Source organism: Myotis yumanensis, unplaced genomic scaffold, assembly GCF_028538775.1.
Source record: "Myotis yumanensis isolate MYYU_CA2020_CCGP unplaced genomic scaffold, mMyoYum1.0.hap1 SCAF_17, whole genome shotgun sequence".
In the NCBI taxonomy this organism is placed as follows: domain Eukaryota; kingdom Metazoa; phylum Chordata; class Mammalia; order Chiroptera; family Vespertilionidae; genus Myotis; species Myotis yumanensis.
Window position 1 is genome coordinate 32,509,505 of NW_027223768.1, and position 22,812 is coordinate 32,532,316.

At 41.3% G+C, this 22,812-nt stretch overlaps 1 protein-coding gene across 1 annotated transcript in view; it reads right to left on the bottom strand.

Annotated features, from left to right (window-relative positions):
- LOC138996171 (membrane cofactor protein-like) overlaps positions 1–541 on the bottom strand; it is a 45,952-nt gene extending 45,411 nt beyond the window's left edge. The window contains exon 1 of the mRNA XM_070397124.1: positions 412–541. Within this exon, the coding sequence (XP_070253225.1) occupies positions 412–541 (130 nt within the window). The remainder of the gene's footprint in view (positions 1–411) is intronic.
- Between the last annotated feature and the right edge of the window lie 22,271 nt (positions 542–22,812).

The window sequence follows — 22,812 nt, forward strand, 5'->3', positions numbered from 1 at the left end:
CACATTATTGTCCGTGTCCATGGGTTATGCATATATGCATACATGTTCTTTGGTTAATCTCTGACATCTTGATTAGCTCAGTCCTCAAACACCTGCAGGCTTTTGCTAGGGACACAGCTTGGCCCCCAGCAAACACTGACTGCACCCAGGGCTCTGCAAGGCTCTGTGCCTACCACCTAACAACCCTCCCCGCGGGCCTTCTGAGTCCCCCCTCACTTCTGGGTCCCCCACAGCACAACCAGGAGGATCTGTGGCTAAGGCTTCTACCCTAAACTCGCATCACCTGGTCCACAGCCCTGAGCCTCCTCCCCCACACACCAAGCAAAGTTCCCTTTGCCCTCCGCTCCTGTAGACCAGCTCCCCTACCCGCTCTAGTTTCCCTCCAGAGCTGACACCCTTTCCCTTCCCTACCTGAGCATGTGGGTAGCAGGAGCTCTAGGGCCAGCACTAGGATTCCAAGGTAGCCCCAAGAAAGGGGACTCTCCAGGCGGCGAGAAGACGCCCTACGCGGCTCATAAGAGGCCCTCATGTTCCCAGACATCAGCTGAGAAACCCGGGGCAGTATTTGCCTCTTTGAGTGCAGGTGCCAGACGCAACAATGCCCAGACACATAAAGTGTCCAGGGCTTTACACCGAGTGGGTGTGGCCTGGACCAAAACGTCAAGGCAGGGCGGGGCCAATGGCGGCCTACAAGGCGGGGCCTAGGCGCCAGGGCTTGTGCTTCAACCCTAGAGAGGGCGGTATCCTGTGTGGAATCTCCAACCTGGTAATTCTTGACTTGGGGTGTTGGGCCAGGCCTCACTGAGGAGCTGGCATACAGTTTCAGGGGGTTACTAGGAACACTAGTGTGTCCATAATTTGGGGAGCTTAGGAGGTATTTTTAAACACAAGAAAAGTTGTATTTTAGGTTTATTCTAATGTAACAGCTTCATTCTACTTTCTGATCAGAATCAGCCAAGGAGCCTTTCAGAGTGATGCTTAGCTGCAACCCTTACAGGTTCTGCCTTAACTCTTCCGGCAATGGGACCTGGGCATCGCTTTTTGCTGTTTTTTAAAACTCATCCCAGTGATTCTAAAGTGTAGCCTGGGTTGAGGACCACTCGCCTGTGGCTTTGCTTCTAAAAGGCATTGGTGGCCCCTTTCCTGTGGCTGCGGTAACAAATCACAGCAGATTGGGCGAATCAGTGTCTTCGGGTCACTATAAAAAATACCACAGACTGGGTAACCGGTGAGCCTCAGTTCCTCACAGTTCTGGAGGCTGGGAGGCCCAAGATCGAGGCCCTGGCAGTGTTGGCATCTAGTGAGAGCCAGCTTTGTGGTTCACGGACAGGGCCTTGTAGCTGTAAGTTCACATGGCAGAGGGCTGAGGGACTTTCTTGGGATTCTTTCTTAGGGACAAGAGTCCCATTCGTGAAGCCTGAGCCCTCTGACCTAGCAACTCCCCTGTGGCCCCTAATGCCATCCCCTTGGAGGTTAGGATTTAACACAGGAATGTTGGAGGAACACAAATATTCACACAGTGTCTCAAGACAACACACATTTATTCTTTTTGTCCTGGAGGTCATAAGTCTGAAATCAATTTCACTCGGTGGAAAGCAAGGTATTGGCAGGGACTGGGAGAGATTCAATTCCGTTGCCTTTTCCAGCTTCTGGAGCTGCATTCTTTGTTTTTTGGCTCCTGCCTCCATCCTCCATCCAGCAGCATTTTGCTTGAGTGGTCACATTGCCTTGTGCTATAGTCACATCTCCCTCTGCCTTCCTCTTAGAAGGAGATTGTGATTACATTTAGGCCCCACCTGGATAATCTGGGGTAATTTCCCCATCCAAGGTCTCACCTTTGAACACCTTTTGCCATGCAGGTGACATCACAGGTCCCAGGTGTTAGTCCCCTGGTATCTGTGAGGCCATGATACAGGAGCCTACCACAAACTGCAGAATGTGGGACTCACAGGAATGCAAACACAGGGCCCCACCTGAGACCCATTAGAATCAGAACCTGCACTTTATCAAGATCAACTTGTGATTCACCCACACACTAAAATGTGAGAAGCACAGTACTATGGCATCTTATGCAAATATTCTCTCATAATGGAGTCCTATGTCAAATGCAAATGAAGGAGTATTTTTTTAGGAGCCTTTTCAGGTGGTAGATGACCAATGACCAATCATTTCCCCAAACACCATAAATAAGTGCTCATCTAAATATTAGTAGATTACGTCCAGCAGGTGTGTCTCATTGGTTGAGTATCAACCTAAGAAGGGGAAAGCCACTGTTGGATTCCAGGAGTTCATTCCCAGCGGATCAGTGATTCTCTGTCATCAATGATGTTTCTATCTCTCTCTCCCCTCTCCCATTCTTCTGAAATCAATAAAAATATATGTAAAAAATAAAAATAAACATCAGTAGATTACAGAATTGAAGCCACATGCCCTAACCTAAATCCCAGGATAAGCAGAGCTGTTGCTTGTTTCTGATATTCACTACCAGGTTTTCCACACAATAATTCAATTTTTTAAAGCTACATAAAGTAATGAAATCACAATTGGCTCCACCTGCTAACATGGGTGTTACTACCCCTGTGCAGGTTTTCTTGATCTAGAATTCAGAAACCAGGGTGGGTAACTTCCTCAATGTGACCTGTACTCATGGCTATTTGTTCACTTTCTGCTGGTATGTAAATGAGAGAGAGGGAAAAATACTTCACAGACAACAGACCCCAGTATTCATAAGTGATAGTTTAGCCTTTTACAATGTTAACTAGACGCCTGGTACACAAAATTTGTGCACAGGGGAGGGTCCCCTCAGCCCAGCCTGCACCCTCTCCAATCTGGGATCCTTTTGGGGATATCTGACTGCCGGCTTAGGCCCCATCCTGGGGATTGGGCCTAAACTGGCAGTTGGACATCCCTCTCACCATCTGGGGCCACTGGCTCCTAACTGCTCTCCTGCCTGACTGCCTGATTGCCCCTAAGCGTCCCCCCTGCCTGCCTAGTTGTCCCCAACTGCCCCCCCATTCGCCAGCCTAGTTGACTTTAATTGCCCCCCCTTACCCCCCTCCCTGGTTGCCTTCTCTGCCCCCCTCTGCTGGTCTGGTCACTCCTCACTGCCACAGCTGCCAGCCTGGTTGCCCCCAACTGCCCACCCTGCCGGCCTGGTTGCCCCATGCAGCCTGCTGCTCAGTTGCTTGGTCACCCCTCACTGCCCTCCCCGCCAGCCTGGATGCTGCCAACTGTCTCCCTCCACTGCCAGCCTAGTTGCCCCACACAGCCTGCTGCTCAGTCGTTTGGTCGTCCCTCACTAACCCCCCTGCTGGCCTAGTCTCCCCACAGAGCCTGTTCAGTTGTCTGTTCAGTTTCAGTGGTCGCTTAGTCTTTTATTATTATAGATTTCACAAAAGGAAACCAGAAAAGAGTTGTTAATACCACATTCAAAGTGACATTATAAAGTAATGAAAGTAATGACAAACCTCTGAATAAAGACAATTTTAAAGGCTAAGGAAGAGATTGTCAAATGCTCTAACCATCCACACGAGGGCAGCAGTACTATGATATACAAAAAGGACAGCTTTGCCTGGCTGGTGTGTCTCAGCAGTTGAGAGTCCACCCAGGAACCAAGAAGTCACTGCTTTCTTTTTTTTTTTAATATATTTTATTGATTTTTTGCAGAGAGGGATAGGGATAGAGAGTTAGAAACATCCATCAGCTGCCTCTTGCACACCTCCTACTGGGGATGAGCCCACAACCAAGGTACATGCCCTTGACCGGAATTGATCCAGGGGCCTTTCAGTCCGCAGGCCGACACTCTATCCACTGAGCCAACCGGTTGGGGCAAGAAGTCACTGCATTGATTCCAGGTCAGGGCACATACAGGGATGGAGGGCTCAATGCCCAATAGAGAGTGTGCAGGAGGCAGCCAATGGTGATGTTCCTCTCTTATCAATGTTTCCATCTCCCTATCCCTCTCCTTTCTTCTCTGTGAAAAATCAATAAAAAACGTTTTTGTGTTTTGTTTTTTTGTAAAGGACAGCTTCATATCAGTGTAACCTTTCATGGATGAGACTGGAAATGATGAAAACAATGTAGGTTAGAACAAAAATGGGTACACTCATTCAATTTTGCAGGATTTCAGGGTGTCAGCACACCAGGTTAATCCTGCTCTTGGGTACACATATGCAAATTCTTAAAACATGTAGTATTCTGAGTACAATACTAGCTGTCAGACATTACTAAATTTTAAAATACCAAAGTTACCTTTTTTCTTTAAACCTACAATCTACTTTCACAGTGCAAATAAAAATTCCTCCTCTCCCAGGTCTTTCTAGCATTTGTGCAGAAGATTTGTATTGTTAATCACCTTGAATGTTCTCTCAGTATATCTTATGCCAATATAAAATTATAAAAAGTAACCTTACATTGAAGCCAAATAAAATTTGATAAAACGCTTTATTTATCATCAAGGTAATTTTTTGAGTGTTGGTGTTAGAAAGATTGTGTCTCGTATTTTTAAACCACAGATAACCTTGTTTGGTTAGGCAGGCAATAACTCCTTGATTCAAGTCTTAGGCATTTCTGATTCCTTTCATAGGCTGATTTAATGAAAACTCAAATTTCTTAAGGAAATATAAGCGTTTACTTTCTGTCTTTGTAAGTTTCCATGTAGAAATGGACTGTGGATGAGAGTCACTAATGCAGAGGTTTTCGACCTTAGCTGCATATTAGAAACACTTGGGGAGCTTTAAAAACATCCCTCTGCCCAGGGCACAGAGCAGATCCATTATGCTGAAAAACGCTGAGTGGAAGCTCTGCCAGTGATTGCAGCCATGGCTGAGTCCCACAGAGCCTGATCTCAGAGCTCCAGCAACCTGATTTAATGCCAAGAGTAAGGGTTTTTGCATAAATAAGAAAACATCTTAACAGTTATCCAAATCAAACTTTATAATTTCCTTGTTGGACTTGGGATTGTAAGTACTTAGCCATACCCACGCATTAAACTCATGTGGAAGGATGTCTCCTAGCAGACAGTGTCTACAGATACTCAGATGTGGTTGCCTCAAGCTGGGTGATAGGACACCTGGGCAGAAATCGGGCAAAGCTTCACCCAGTGGGCATGAGGCGCTGGCCCTGGAAGATGCCCAGGTTCTGACAGGTCCACAGGCCTCTCATGCACCAGTGAAGCAGGAATGCAGCACAGGGCAGATGGTACAGCTTGACTAACATTATGTTACTTAGAGAAATGCAGCAGAAAGTGGAGCCTTGGGAAGAAAATTTGGGATTTAATTGTAGAATGTCTTCAAGCATCATGCTGAGGAACTTGGACTTCTGCTGTAGGTGTCACTGAACACCTGTGAGCAGGAGAGGCACGTGATGGGCTGGGAGTGGAGAAGCCCGGATGTACGTCAGGCTCTGAGATGTGAGGAGCAGGAGTCATGACTGTGAGAGTGGAAAGGTTAGAGAGGGTGGGACTCCATTAGAAACGTACTCTGATTTGAAATCAAGCACCCTGGAAATGAACACATTGACACAAGCAAACTTCATCCACCCTGCATTGTATTTTACCCGATTTGAAGACCACATTTTCCAGAAAATAAATATAAAAGGGGCTCCCATTTCTTCCAGTTTAAGAAACTTGTAATTGAAGTAAACTTCCATCTCTGTCATTTAAACAACCTTTTGCACCATGAACTGGGTTTCCTATGTATTTCAGTAATTGAGAAAGTATTTGACAAGAGAACATAAATGATAGTTATACTTATATCAATCTCACATGTAAACATATTCAAATATGAAAATAATCTGAAATAGAAACCATCTTAAAAGTCAATTTATCTCAGCAACTTTAGGTTTAACCCTTGAGCTTTATTACAAGCTAGTAAATTAAGAGAATGTAAGAGGAGAGTGGAGCAATGTTGCTTTTAATCCCCATTTAACATCCATAAATAACAGCTCTAAATAAAAAGAAATCAAACTGGGGATCTGAATAAGACACCCACATAACTTCTTACAACTATTTATGCTATAAAGACACATGAAAGCTTTCATCCTACAGATGACAGTGAATAGAACTGTCAAAGTCTCCACAGTGAACCATGGTAAGTTTAGTCCTGGCTGCCACTCCACTGTAGGAATAGGGTAAACCTAGGGTAGGGGAGTCACTATAAACATCCATGATTTTCTGCAGAAATTAAATCACAAACCCACACAGGAATATTTCTTACGGTCATAAAAGCTAAAACAACTCTGCACAGATTAGGCGTGTTACAATAATATTAAAAGGAGGTGAAAATATTTTAGCAGGAAATGCAATTCTGACAGCACACTCACACAAGCACAGTTTAGAACAAGGCAGCACGCAATACAGAGAGCAAGCCAAAGCTGAACAAATACATCAAGATGAGAAGCAGCCACAGGATCATGAAAGATGTTTAATTTTTTCTCCCTGATGTGAGGCCATTTATACACAGATGTCAACCACTGCAACACCAACAACTACAAGAAACCAGAAAACAAATGACATGTAAGTCCAAAAAGTAATGCCAAGTTTCAAAATCCAGCAGAACAATTTAATGTTGTTACATTTTAGTGGGCAGAAATATTATTTTATTTAAGCCCAAAATTCATTCATATTCTATCTGGACTCTTCACTGTGTAAATTCAGCTCCCTGGTATCACTTAGGGTCTGCGGTAAGTCAGGCAAGAGCCCTCGCTTAATTTAGAATATTCCTTAAAGCATATTTGGGATATTAAGATTTGTTACTACATGAACACGTAGAATACAATGAATATACTATACCAACACAGGGTAGAATCATATAGAAGGTCAGGTACTTCTAGACTGGTTTACTTAATGTCAAGCTATGAAAACTATAGAAACTAAAAAAAGGCGTTAAAATGCACTTGTTCACATTAATATTTTGATTTAAGGGGCATCCAAGTTTGGGACACTTACACACAGTCAGAACAATCACAGCAATGATTCCTCCATCTGAAAAAAAAAAGCCAGTTTGAAGGTAATTGAGCACACGTGGGTCTCCACATAGTTGATACATTATAATTTGGATCAGATCATCTATTAATCTACAGCGAAGAAAAGTTTATCAGTCTAGTTTAGTGTGACTGCTAGTGCAGCCAGCTCATTTTGATTCCAGAGCCTTCTCATACCATTCCAGGCTTAGGGTCCAATTTCTGAAACTCTTAATAGGGACCTCACTTTGTCATTGTTTTGTGGTGTAGTAACTACACCAGGTTATAAAAATGAGTATTATAAGTTGGGAAAAATTATTACAAAAACTAGAATTTACTACATCAGAGGAAAATCATCATAAGAATGTATTATCTCGTTCTAGTTGCCTTAGTTCAGTATTCAGTCCATCATTCTTATGATTTTGTTAGAAAATTCATTTACCTCGCTCCCTGAAAGTGAGTCTGTGGAATAAGCCGTGAATGAAGTTCTATTAATTCATTACTTAAACCCATGTTGGAGGCTTCACATCATCTTAAAAATCCTTCCTCATTCACCTCCACCCCCAAGTTAAGACACAATCTTAATTAACAAGAACACTATAAGAATACAAATGAAGCACCGGGGCACATGGATAAATTATGCATGGAAACTTGAACATCCACTTTTGACTGTCCAGAGAGCAGTAAGTAATACTACAAGGGCTTAAATCTTAGAAATGCTGTTCAGTAGTACCTCTGCTTCTACACTGCCATTATTTTTCTTAAATTCTTCTAGGTCAAAGCAAAGAATGTCTTGTTTACATCTGCTCTTTTAATTTCATCTAAAAAATCAAGTGTTTAGTGAATTTAAATGGATTGGGATTTACTGGCACAATGACCCGTTGACAACAGTGTTCATACGGAAAGCTTAAGGGGTATAAAGTGCATTGTATAAAAAGACTAACCTTACTGAACTAGTCTAATGTAAAGAAAAGTATTACATATTTTTCCTCACTTACTCAACAAAAATCATAATATTTTATGTAACTGCCTCAACCATACTTTATCCTTTCTTTTGACATATATTGTGTGAACTACATGAGCCTAAATAAAGTGTGATACACCAGCCTGTTCTAGAAGAAAACTAACCCAACTTACAGTTCGTTAAGGCTTGTGTATACAAGGTATGAATAGAAAGAAAATTTATTTACAAATTGCCATTACAAAATAGCACTATCACATGGAAAGCAAGTTAGGTTTTATACATTTCAACCTACAAATAAACACAGTGATTGAGAAAGTTCCCTCCCCTACTAGGAATTTGAACTTGAGGACCCTCTTAAAAACCGTATTATCTGCATGTGTCTACACATACTACTGCTTCCATTTGTCATGGTATCTACACATAAAAGTAAATAAAAATGTCAATTATCACATGACCCGTTGTTTCTTCTCTAACTGCAGATAATTGAAATATGATATTTCCATGGAAAACACTATGGTCTCAGAATGAAGGGTTATTTATAACCAAAATAATACCTAATCCATCAGCTCTATTTCTTGGTTCATCAGTGTACGTTACTAAAAGAAAAAAAGAAATAAATTTTAAAAGCAAGTAAAAAATAGTAAAACTTACAGACGCCTAAAATAATAGGTTTGGATAGTTTGTCTTCACAAAATCTCTTAGCATTTACTTTGCTGATATAAATAATGTTAATGTCTCTCATTTAAAGTATTATAAAAAGTTATAGCCCTAGCTGGTTTGGCTCAGTGGATAGAGTGTCGGCCTGCAGACTGAAGGGTCCCGGGTTTGATTCTGGTCAAGGGCACATGCCCAGGTTGCAGGCTCAATCCCCAGTAGGGAGCATGCAGGAGGCAGCTGATCAATGCTTCTCTCTCATCAATGATGTTTCTAAATCTCTCTCCCTCTCTGAAATCAATAAAAATATATGTTTTTAAAAAGTATAAATTTATAGTCATCAGCATTCTTCTTCCTCTCCAGGAACATTTCCTGTGACAATATTCTGTGGTATTAATTGCAAATTTATCAGTAGTATATCCTCAATATTAGCCTACTTACATTTAAAAGATACAGGAGAGCTTAATAAATGATTTAGAGGTTATTCTGTAATGCTAAGAAATTTCAATATAATGGGGCCCATTTAGGAAATACTCATAGGTAACAACATCATGGTGAAAGACTACAAGTTTTCTCCTTAAGATCAGGAACAAGACAGGATGAGCATTTTTGACATTTCTATTTAACATAATAGCAAAAGTTATAATCTGAGCAATTTGGCAAGATAAGAAAGCATCCAACTTAGGAAGGAAGAGATAAAATCACCACTGCCCTAGACGACATGTTTATGTAAGTAGAAAACTGTAGAGATTGCATACATACACATGCACACACTCACCTGTTGGAGCTGATAAATAAATATGGCAAAGTTGCAGTCTATGAAATCAACAAGTAAACTTCAGTTGCATTTGTATACACTAACAATGAGCAAACCGAACAGGAAATGAGGAAAACAATGCTATTTACAATAGCAGCAAAAAAGAGTAAAATACTGCCCTGACCGGTGGGTCAGTTGGAATGTTGTGTCATACACCAAAAGGATAGGACTCATTCCTGCTCAGGACACATAATGTAGGTCTCGGGTTTGATCCCACGCGAGGTAGCTAATACACTTCTCGCTCTCTCTCTCTCTCTCTCTCTCCCTCCCTCCCTCCCTCTTAGTCTATCTCCAACCCCTTCCCATCTCTTTCAAATCAATAAGCATATCCTTGATTGAAGATAAAAAAGAAATAAAATACTTAAAAAGAAACTTAACCAAAGAAGTGAAAAACTCTTACACTGGAAACTACAAAACACTGCTGAAAGAAAAAGATGACATAAATAAATGAAAAGACATCCTGTGTTCATGCATTAGAAGACACGATATGGTTAAGATGTTGATATTACACAAAGCAACCTACAGATTACATGCAATCCCTATCACCATCTTGAATATGCATTTTGCAGAAATAGAAAAATCCAACATATAATTCAGATGGAACCTCAAGGGACTAGGAATCGCCAGGATAATCTTGAAATGAAAAAGTTGAGAGAACTCACACTTTCTGAGTTTAAAACTTACTCAAAAACTACAATAATCAAAACACAGTGCTACAGGCATAAATACAGACAGACCAATGCCATAGAATACAGAGCCCACAAATAAACCTTTCCATATATGGTCAAATGGTTGTATGGAAGGGTGCTAAGAACATTCAATGGGGGAAGGGCTATCTTTTCAACAAATGCTTCTTTGAAAACTGAATATCTACATACAAAAGAATGAAGTTGGATCCTTATCTTATATCATATACAAAAATGAACTCAAAGTGGATCTAAGAGCTAAAACTATAAAACTCATAGAAAAAAAAACACAGAAGACAAGTTTCAGGATGTTGGATATGACTATGATTTTTTGGGTGTGTCACCAAGAGCAAAGACAAGAACAACAACAACAAAAATAGATAGATGATGGACTTCAGAAAAATTAAAAACTTTTTTCAATGGTCATTATAAATAGAGTGAAAAGGCAACTCACAGAATAGGAGGAAACATCTAAAAATAATACACCTGATAATGGATTAATATACAAAACACATAATGAACTCCTATATTTAGTGACAGAAAAGAAACCCAAAATAAGTGTGCAAAGAACTTGCAGAAACATTTCCCCAGATGAGATACACAAATCACCAATAAGCACAGGGAAATATGATCACTAGTTATTAGAAAATGAAAATAAAGCCACAATGAGACATTACTTTATATATATTAGGAAGCCTAGTATATAAAAAAACACACACAACCATTGGTAAAACGGTGAAGAAATTGGAATCTTCTTGGGTCACTGGCAAGAGTGTAAAATGGTGCAGCTGCCATGGAAGACAGTGTGGCTGCTCCTCAAAAAGCAAACACATAACCCAATGGCTCTACTCCTGGGTATATACCCCCAAATCGAAAACAGGCCTCAAACAGTTACTCAAATGTCAATTTTCAGAGAAGCATAATCAGAATGGCCAAAAGTTGGAAACAAACCAAGTGTCTATCACCAGGTGAATGGATTAAAAAATAAATAAAAGAGGTGGTAACAACAGACAATGGAATATTACTCAAGTATAAAAAAAAAACAACAACAAATTTCCTATACCTGCTACAAGGCAGATGAACCTTGAAAACATTATGCCAAGTGAAATAAGCCAGAAGTGATCCCACTTCTATGAGGTACCTAAAATAGTTAAATACATAGAAAACAACTAGCCATTGCCACCGTTGGGGAGAGAGGGAAATGGAGAGTTGTTGTTTAATGGGTACAGTGTTTCAGTTTTGAATATACAGAAGTTATGGTTGCACAAGCATATGAATATACTTAATGCCACTGAAATGTACACTGAAAATGGTTAAAATGATAAAAATAAAATACAATAAAAATTCATGTACAAAAATTAGCATAGAGAGTATATTAAACATTTCTGAAAAGGAAGTGTTCTGCCAGATATTAAAACATATTATTTTTAGTTTGACAGGAAACTTCCACTACCTGGTGAAAATAAATGGACTTACTAGTACAAGTCTAGGAAGCACAGAGAGTCCCAAACAAGAGGAACCCATAGAGGCCCACACCAAGACACATCATAATTGCAATGCCAAAGGTTAAAGACAAAGAAGGAATCTTAAAAGCAGCAAGAGAAAAGCAGTTATTACCTACAAGGAAGCATGCATTTGACTGTCAGCTGATTTCACAACAGAAACTTTGCAGGCCAGAAGGCAGTGGTATAAAATATTCAAAGTGACGAAAAGCAAGATTCTACAATCAAGATTACTCTCTACCCAGCAAACTATCATTTAGAGTTGAAGGTCAGAAAAAGTGCTGCCCAGAGAAAAAAAAGTAATGGAATTCATCACTACCAAAACAATATTACATGAAATGTTGAAGCATATTCTAGAAGAAGAAGAATACCGACAAAAACAATAACAAATACAAATACGATAAATACATATCTATCATCAATTGAAACTAAAAATCAAATTCAACCAACAAGAAAGCTAGTGAAAAAAAATGAACTCATGAATTAAATAGCCCAGAGGTATCAAAACATGGAAGAGACTAAGGAATCTGACAGGGAAGGGGGTAGGTGGGCAGGAAGAGATCAACCAAAGAATTTATATTCATACTTGGTGTCCCTCGGCCTGGCCTGTAAGGATTGGGCCGAAACTGAGTCTCTGACATCACCCTAGGGCTACTGGATTGCAAGAGGGTGGTTATCGTGTGATGCACCCCGGAATCGGGCTCCCTCCTCTCTGGTTCCTGGTGCGTCACCCGAGAACTGCAGCTGCCCAGTCACCACAGCTCCTCAGCTCTTGCATTGAGTCTCTGCCCACTGGTGGGCAGTGCACATCATAGCTACTGGATGGAGTGTCTTCCCCCTGGTGGTCATTGGGCATCATAGCTACCGGCTTGTCGGCTGGTCACTTAGGCTTTTATATATATAGATATGCATTACCTATGGACACAAAAAATAGGGTGGTGAAAGACCGGGGTGGGGTGAAAACTGGGTGGATGGGGACAATGGAGGCAAATAAGGGGGATATCTGTAATGCTCTCAACAATTAAGATTTAAAGAAAAAATGTTCTTAACGTAAGTATGTGTTTTTTGATGCTCTCAAGCCAAAAACAACAATTTAATTCATGCATTTACATAGTAATTAATAACGCATAAACAGCAATGCCAAGAACATGTGCGGTGAAGAGTAGGAAACTCTACAGGTAGAACTATTTTTGATTATTTGACACATAAACAATTAGATTAGAAACTATTTAACAGGGGGAAAAAACACATATGGATATTTTTTTGTTTGTTTTTTAAGTGTTGGCCAAAGTATCTAAAAGTTGGTAAATCACCCTAGCTGGTTTGGGTCAGTGGATAGAGCATTGACCCGCGGACTGAAGTGTCCCAGGTTCCATTCCAGTCAAGGGCACATGCTCGGGTTGTGGGCTCAATCCCCAGTAAAGGGTGTGAATTAGGCAGTCAATCAATGATCCTATCTCATCATTGATGTTTCTATCTCTCTCTCCCCTCTCCCTTCCTCTCTGAAATCAATAAAAATGTATTTAAAAAAACAAAATAAAATAAAAGTTCATCAATCTTTCCAAACTATCTACAAATAAGAGGGAAATAAATGGAAATGTTATTACCTTTACAATCAGGAGGCTCACTACTCCATTTGTCCGGCCCAATACAAACAAGAGTGCTCTCTCCGACAAGTATATAAATATCTGTTGCAGTCGAAGGATTACAAGTATAAATAACTGTTTCATTATATTCAAATCTTTCCTTGTGGCTATTGGTGAAGTCTCCATTTGGTATAGTTATAGGTGGGTCACAATGAATCTCTTTAAAAGAGAAAAAAGAGGACAGGAAAAGCAAAAGAGAAAGATTCAGATAGCATTAGTAAGGTCCTATGAACTGTATTCAATAAGTTCATTATCAGGTGATATCTACACTCTATTTATAAATCTAATATTCATTTGAAACTTAGTTTCTATGAAAAAATGTATTATCCCAATTCAAATCAAAACTAGAAAAATAAAATTTTAGGATAAAACCCATTGTCTTAAATACCCATAGAAGATACCTGTGTGAAAGACTTGTGATATCTGTAAGGCCATGCTGTTTTTTCTAATCATGAGATGCTGGCAATTTAATGAGAAAATAAACTTATGACTTAGGAAGACTCAGTGCTAGTTGAGAAATGCTACATCCATTCCTGAATCAGTGGTTCTCAGGTATGCCACGATTTTGTCTTTTCTCACTGTCACCCTTAGAGTGGACAGTGACATTTTCCAATGGCCTGAGCCTGTCTGATAAGCCACAGGATGAATGTGGAGCTCTTCCTTTAAGCCAGATACTGAAGAGATTAGAAAAAATGTAAAGCAATGACACCCTTCCCACTGTTTTGGAAATGTTTGATCTTACGACAAAAATATGCTGCATTTGTTAACATATATTGAGATTACTGTTCTTAAAAATGAATTAGTAAATAATTATTAAAAAACTCTGCTTTAATCCCAATGTAAAGAAGATCAGTAGCACTAACCCACCTGCAGGAAAGCTGTGTGGTGTCTTTGTTAATTGTAAAGCATACAGGGTTCACAGGCCAAAAAGTTTGAGAACTGCTGCTCTAAATTCTAAAGACAGAATGTACTCACCTTCACATTTTGGTGCACTACCAGTCCAACGCACAGCATATCCAGCCACTATACATTTTCGATTTTTTTGTCCAACTAAGTGATAACTAAATGAGAAAAGATATGATGATTTTTTTCCTTACCACTTAACAGGAACACATAATAATGACAAAGTTTTTTATATGGTTGTTTTTCTGCACTACACTAGCTTCAGGGAAAAGTTTCTGCAGTGACAGGTATTGAATATGTTCACTGAATCTGCAATTTAATAAAATGGCCTAGGCAGCGGTTCTCAACATGTGGGTCGCGAACAATGAAAATACATCCTGCATATCAGATATTCACATTACAATTCATAACAGTAGCTAAATTACAGTTATGAAGTAGCACTGAAAATAATTTTATGGTTGGGGGCCACCATAACATGAGAAACTGTATTAAAGGGTCGCGGCATTAGGAAGGTTGAGAACCACTGGTAGAGCAAAGTGTCTAAATGAACCTGTCATGCCCTAGATGGTTTGACTCAGTGGATAAAGCGTCGGCCTGTGGACTAAAGGTTCGTGGGTTCCATTCCAGTTAAGGGCATATGCCCAGGTTGCAGGCACGATCCTGGGGGCGTGCTGGAGGCAGACATCAGTGATTCTTTATTATCATTGATATTTCTATCTCTGTCTCCCTCTCTCATCCTCTCTGAAAACAATAAAAATATTCTTAAAAATAATAACAAATAAACAAACATGTCTTGCCTGACAATCTGGTGATTGCTAGCTCTGGCAGGCACATCACATTGTCATATCTATGTCCTTGCTCATGCCATTCTGCTCTGTAGGGCAACTACTGAGCAGAGAGATCTGGCCCAAGAGCTGACCTGACTGCATTTGAGTCCCAACTCCAATACTGACTTGCTTGTTGAGCTAGGAAGAGACCCTTAATGTTTCCCTTTCTTAAATTCCTCCTCTGTGGAAAAGTATATAGGTTGTGGGGTTGCTTTAAGTAGTAGGTGAATTGGCATCTGGAACAGAGTGAGTGCTAGGAAGTTTTTGATGTTATGAATACTCTTCAGATTAGAGTATCTTCCCAGGTAGAGCTCAGGGAGACCCCTCTGCAATGAAATCTCTGATGATTGTAATTCACAGAACTCTCTCCTCCTTCTGGACTCTCCTTAAAATGATCATGAATAATGCTATTTCTGTGGTTCTTGGATCTCTCTCTCGTTCTCTCTCTCTCTCTCTCTCTCTCTATATATATATATATATATAAATTCTCGATGAAGCTAAAACTTCTTTGAGAATAACCTATGTCATCCATTTTCAACCTGTTTTATTTCATGGCACACATAACATAATTACTAAAATTCTGAGGCCCACCTGAATATATATAGTGTTGTCCGTCTGGCCAAAAATTGGTATAATTTTGATTTATTCACATGGGATGGCTATTATTGTATTGGCAGTAGCTATTTTTTCATTTGAAAATCTCAGAGAAAAGAGGTCAGTGTCCCAAGTAAATAGTCAGGTACTGTAAGTCTTAAAAATTCTGTGGCACACCAGTCGAAAATCTCTGGTCTGTGTCCTAACCTTTTGGTACTCCACAAGGTCCCTAGCAGGCTCTCTCTCTCAAACTATTGATTGAATATTCTCACTTGATCAAGTTAAAATATAGTCAGTAAAACTGCCTGTTCATGCCTCCAGCTGACTTTTCCTCCAAGGCTAATTCATTGACTTATATTATAATGTATTAGGAGAGAATTCTGGGATGATGGCAGGGTAGGAAGCACCAAAAATATGTCTTCTCAAATAGATAACCATTTCACTGCTAGTGTTTGCCTGATGTCATTGTTTTGAACTCTGAGGTCTGTTGAAGGCTTGCACTTTCCAGGAAATCCTTGGAAAGGTAAAATGCAGGAATATTGGTCAATTTCAGCTGTTAGCACAGTGTCAGTTACCCATCCCACTCCCACAGCAGGCAGCTGTGCATGTGTCCTTCAGGCGGCTTATAGGCAGCCTGAGGGACCAGGCTGTGCAGAAAAGCCCATGTCCTTGGGGATCTGTGCTCTCATAATCCACTGCTGTTGTTGATCACAGAGAGGCAGACAGAGGCTGGCAGCCATGTTGTCACACCTCCCCCAAAGGTGCAAGACCCATCCTTCCAGGGGATTCACAGACCCAGAGATCATCGCTCCAGCCTTCATTTTTCACTTTTCCTCTTTCAGGAGACTGACAATAAAAACTGTGAATTTATATCACAACTGCATATATGGGAATTGAAAGGGTGAATCGAGATAAGGGCTCTACTTTAGCAGGGGCTAATAAAAGAAAGCGCATTCTGCTAGCCTAAGCCTTGCACCAACATGCTCCCCTTAATTGGTTATTTTTCAGAAACTAGAGGTCTGGTGCTTGAAATCATGCACAGGGTGAAGGGTGTCCCTCAGCCCGGCCTGTACCCTCTCCAATCCAGGACCCCTTGGACATCCTGATCGCAATACGGAACTGCTGGCTCCTAATGCGCTCACCCCTCTGCCTGCCTGATCACCCCTAACCGCCTTTGCCTCTCGGCCTGATATCCCACCTTTCCTCCCCTGCCGGCTCGGTCACCCCTAACTGCCCACCCCTGCCAGCCCGACGCCCCCAACCGCCCTTCCCTCATGGCCTAGTCTCCACTTACTGCTCTCCCCTGCCAGCCCAGTCTCCCTTATCTTCCCTCCCCTGTTGGCCTGGTTGCCCGTAGCTGCCCTCCCCTGTTGGCCTGGTCACCCCTAACTTCCCTCCCCTGCCATCCCTGTTGCCCCTAACTGCCCTCCACTGCTGACCCTGTCGCCCCAAACTGCCTTCGCCTGCCAACCTCTGACTCAGCCCCTTCCACAGAGGCTTTGTCCGAAAGGACGTCTGGAAGATGTCTGGTCCAATCAGCATATTACCCTTTTATTACTATAGATTCCTGAAGACCATAACCCCTACACAGAACCGCGAGAAAGGACATCTGGTGCCAGCAGATGGACAAAGGGCAAAGTCCTAAATACACGGAGGTACGGTTCTGACATCTGGGTCACACTGAAGCCTCATCTGCAGCTCTCCCTGAGCACGTAAAACCCCTGCTTCCTTCCCAATTCACCGCTGACTTTCTCGAGTCAGACCACCTGCACCCAGGTGCCTGGAATAAATATTATTTTGATTACACTGAGCCCAAGTCCGTTCTGTGTGACCCGGCCCAACCCTGAACCTTTCAGGGACAAGTAGAGAGAATGCGCATGCCCAGAAGAAGGCTCAGTTTACATGTCAGGCTGATCCTCAGCACAGAGACACGCTTCAACAATCAAAAAACAATAACATAACACAATAAACCCTAGGAAATGGTGATAATTTGATATTTAGAGTTATCTCATTATTAGAGTATATTAGGCCAGTTCAACAAAAAATTATAAGGCATATAAAGTAATAGGAAAGTATGGCCCATTCAATGGAAAACATAAACCAACAAAAATTATTCCTGAAAAAGCCCTGAGGACACGTACTAGACTAAAGACTTGGAAATAGTCAGTGAAGCTGCATGTTCATCTTTCGCAGGCCCTCTTGGGGACAGACCTGCAGTTTTCAGTTCCATAGTCCTCTTTCCCTTCATGAGGCAGCTGATGGCAGTTGCAGAGATGCGGGTATTTGGGAGTACCCTGATGGGCAAGACCATCCCTCCGCAGGTTGAGCCCAGTGATACCACTGAGAATGTCAAAGCCAAAATCCAAGAAAAGGAGGCTAAATAGTCAGCAGAGATCTCAACAGGAACTTGGGGGCCAGAAGACACTGAATAACAGACACAAATAAAAAGAAGCTCAGCCAAAAATCCTCTCTACAGTAGAACTGTGCTGCAGAATTGAGGGCAATATTAAGACTTTCCCAGAAATTAAAGTTAAGAGAATTTGTTACCACCTACAAAAAAAAAGCTCAAGGCTCTCCTAAAGTTCACTAGAGAGTATAATATTACCGACAGCCTTCCCTAGTGCTGGGGAGTCTTGCCCATTAGCCAAGTTGGTATAGGAAGAGATTCTTACACTAAGCACACCAACAACTATAAATATGAAGAAACAGGACACAAGTGTGCCAAAAGTATCAAGATAATTGGATAGAAAATAAAGCCCTCCCCTCCCTAACTATATAAGAACTGAGGGCCTGAGCAAGAAAGAGGGGGTGGTGATGTTTGAGCTGGTAGTTCCTGGCAAGGGAGGGCAGTTTCGGGGGAACAGGCCAACAGGGGAGGGCAGTTGGGGGCGACCAGGCCGGCAGGAAAGAGCAGTCGGGGGCGTCTGGGCCAGCAGGGGAGGGCATTTGGGGGCGATTGGGCCAGCAGGGGAGCAGTTAGGTGTCAATCAGGCTAGCAGGCCGAAGTGGTTAGGGGTAATCAGACAGGCAGGCACGCAGGTGCGCAGTTAAGAGTCAGCAGTCCAGGTGTGAGTGGGATGTCTGGTTGCCAGTTTAGGCCCAATATTTTATAATATAGAAGTAGTGGGCTGGTGCACATGCACCAGGCCTATAGTCCTATATAATAAAATATACAAATTGTCCCCTCAACTGGGAGTTCGACCAACAGTTCGACTGCTTGCTATGATGTGTGATGACCATCAGGCAGCGGCACAGAACACGGCAGGTGTCGGTGACTCCGCGTTGCTAGCGGGGGCAGTGGAGGCACTGCTAGCCCAATGGACCCCGAGGAGAGCGGGACCACAGTGGCATAATGGAGCAGGCGAGTGGATGGTGCCAGGGCAAGATGAGTGTGAGTGAGGCCCAATTTCCCCACCAATTGCCCTGCAGATGGTGACCAGCAACGGCAGTCAGGGGTGGAGCTGACACCTGGCTCCCGGGCACTGATGGAGCCAGGTTGGGGCCCAATGACTCAAGGAGGGGGGCACACAGGACACGGGGGCCCAGGTGTTGCTCCGGTCCCAGAGGTCAGCTGGGACCTACCTTCTACGCCAGGCGCTCACGCTTCCATTGCTGGCCAGACCTAAGGACTGCACCCGTGCATTAATTTCTGCACCGGGCCTCTAGTAATAATGATAAACATTAGTGCACCAAATAACACACCTTCATAATACATGAAGCAAAAGGTGACACAACTGTAGAGAGAAATACACATTTCTCAGCAACAGGCGTTTCTCCAGTAATAGTTGGAGACTTCAATATCCCACTCACAATAATGGATAGTACAACAGACTAAAGATAAGTAAGGAAATAGAGGACTTCAACAACACAATCAACTAGATCTCACAGACATGGAGCACCACAGAACAGAATATATATTCGTTTCAAATGCACATGGGACATCTTCTATGATAGACCATATGATGAGCCACAAATTAATATTAACCAATCAATAGGTTTTAATTAGATAGATATGATACAAAGTATGTTCTCTGACTACAATGGGATAAAATTGTGAAACAAAACTCTTCACAGCCAGATTTTCTCAAGGAACAGGTTTACTGACTAGCCATACGGTCACCAGCAAAAAGAACCAGGTCAGGGGCATGCAGTCTAAACCACCAGAGCAGGGAGATGAAGGCAAGCATTTCCGCCATCCTGGTTTAATGGGGTTCTTTTACAGTTTTGAGCAGAAAGATGTAAGTTATTTTGAAGGAATTCACATTGGCTATAGATAAGGGGGCAGAAGAAGGGTAAGTGGGGCTAGTTCTGGGATAGGTGCATAGATGGGAGGAAGAAGTGTTTGCTGCTTTTGGACAGTTTGCTGGACAGTCTGAAAAGTTCCTGTGGAAGCAGGATGCGGTGAAGTCTGGTGGTCAGCTAGGCCTTATTGAAAAACAGCTACACTACTAGCTCTTATATTAGCACGAATCTAAAGTACCTCCGGAAGTTCATTCAAAGTTTCAACACACATTTCATTAGTTTCTGCCTTTGGCTTTGGTTAACTGATGAACTCACTGTCTCTGTTTCCCACCCTCCTGCCTGTTGTAATTTAATTTAGGACCATGTCACCATCATTACTACATTTTCAACGACTATGATAGGCTAATTGTTACTTATCATATGATACAATTTTGCTTTCCTTCAAGTTAAATATCTTTCTATTCATTGCACATCTTTTCAGTCTCCATAAAAAAACAAAGGGTTGATTGGCTGTAGGTACAACCTGTTCCATGGAAAGCAAAGACGAAATCAACATTATGGAGAAGCTTAAGAAGAGAACCAAACCAAAACTGGAACCCGCAATGTTTACCTTATTCCTCCAAGGAGCAACTTACTTACCGCTCATCACATTCATAATGAACTTGTGAGTCAAATGTGGTAGTTGCATTATCGTAGACTACATTGCCGTGTGCAGGGTCTGTTAACTTTGGACATGACATAACTAAAAAAAATGTTCAAATATGTTGTTTTATACCAATGTCATAATAGATTTGAATCAAAATAAAAATTTTACGTTGTGCTATTAAACTGATGGAAATACTTTCTTATTTATTGTTATTGCATTTCTTGGGGTGACATTGGTTAATAAGCTTTATATAGGTTTCAAGTGTACACACCTATGACACATGATCTGTATATTTTAATTGGGTGTGTGCCCACCACCCAAAGTCAAGTCATCTTCCACGTATACTTGGTCCCCTTTACTCATTACTACCCCTGCCACCACCCACCCTTCCCTTTGGTAAGCACCAAACTGTTGTCTGTGTCTATGAGTTCAAGTTTTACATACATCTGGTCCTTAACTTATTTTCACTGACTTATTTCCCTTAACATAATATTCTCAAGCTCCATCCATGTTGTCGCTAATGGCCAAATGTAACCCACTGTACGCCATACGTGTCTGTAGACGCAAGTTGCGGACCTTCCCCCTGTGCCACATGCGTCTATAAAGAAAAAAAACTGATTTCCCTATGTGGTAGCCCTGACCAACTTTAACATCATTTTTCATGAGAATTTTCAGCTGAAAATATTCAAGAACACCCGAATTGTGAGTAATATATTTATTTTTATAGTATTCAATGCAAATTAATTTTTTAAATTAAATTCAAAATATCATGCTTTGTGGGGATGGTTTTCGTTTTGGATGCTTGGTAGTTAACTGGTTAAGATTCACATTTACCCAGAGAATGAATGGCCAAATTAAAAATTTCCTGGAGAACTTCAAAGCCTGAAAAAAATAACTTGCTACCTAAAATCTATACCCATCTTGAGAAAACCATCGTGGTAATAGTAGAATATGCAGTCTAAAATGTATGAAAATCTTTAGAACAATAAAAATAAAAATTTTGTGTACTTACTTGTACAACCCTCCTGTAGAGCAGGCTTATATGAGCCATCAGACTGACAATAAGTCATGATTATTTGCATTGTAACCTTAGGCTTGTATCCGCGGAGACACTCATATTCTACTGGGAACCCAGCAATGACAGGGCCTCCAAAATCTAACTTGGTTTTCATACTTTGGAATTTCGGTGGCTGAGGACAGAAACTTTGGCCTGAGAGAATAAGAACATGAAAGTAAGTATTTTCTTTTCCACCAGCCACAGATTATGGCCTGGCAGCAGGCAGGTTGTACAGGATAATTGGAAGGCCCTTGGAGAGATTTTAAGTGACTGTGCCAGGCTTTTACCAGATGATGAGCTGTGCTTGCTTTAAATAACATTTTATAAGCTTTGATTTATTTGGGATTAACCTGAATATTCTTTCAACAGTAAATTGAAGAGAGAGCACCAATGTTTTTGGTTTAGAAATTTATTTATAGATATGTGCCCTTCCCATTTTTTTTCTGAGTTTATTCCACACTCACCTCCCCCCTGAGAAGAATTCTATAGTATAGCGCCCTCCATCAGAGTACTCTTCCACAGTTTGAAACGCACGAAGAGCACCAAACCAAAAATGGAACTAGCAACATTCACCTCATTCCTCTAAGGAGCACCTTAGCCCTCATTACAAACATGGTGAGAATGTGAACCAATCGGTAGTTCCGTTAACGTGGGCTACTTTGCCACTTAGGGCTTCTGCTGGCTGTAGACATGGCTTTTCTAAAAGATGAAGATGACTTGTCACTTCAGGCTCAGTCTCCTCTCAGGAGGCACGTTCCTAGAGGTCAGGGACCATAAGCCTTCTTTTCCTACTACACTCTGTGCCCCCTGCGTGCTCAAGACATGCTATGGTAAGTGCTGACTCTTAAATAAGCACCATGGATTTCATAGGTCAAATTAAAGGTGGGATAAACTGTTTTAAAATGTAAGACTTCACGTCATATGTTCCATATCAGTGAACTGAGCATTTTATAAGTGAATAGGTATCAATTAAATGTCAACATTTATAACTTTAACATTGCTTTCAATATAATTTATTCTTCTTTCACTGATGAATGGATCATGCTTGGCCACAGAAGTTCTCTGAGGTAGCTGTTTAAGCTGTGTTACTATATTGCTATGCTGTTAGAATTTTTTGTTTCTAGATTTTTTGGTAGTTTTTTTCTTCCTGGAATAGTATCATTTCTACTTTAGCCATTCCCCTTCCTTTTAATTATCTGTAGGCTTGAAAATCTAACAGATCTGATAGAATTAGTATGTGAAATAATGTGATGGAGACACAGCAAGTAAAGTCCTGAAGGGCTAAAAGCAAGCAGAGGTCCCTCCTATAAGATT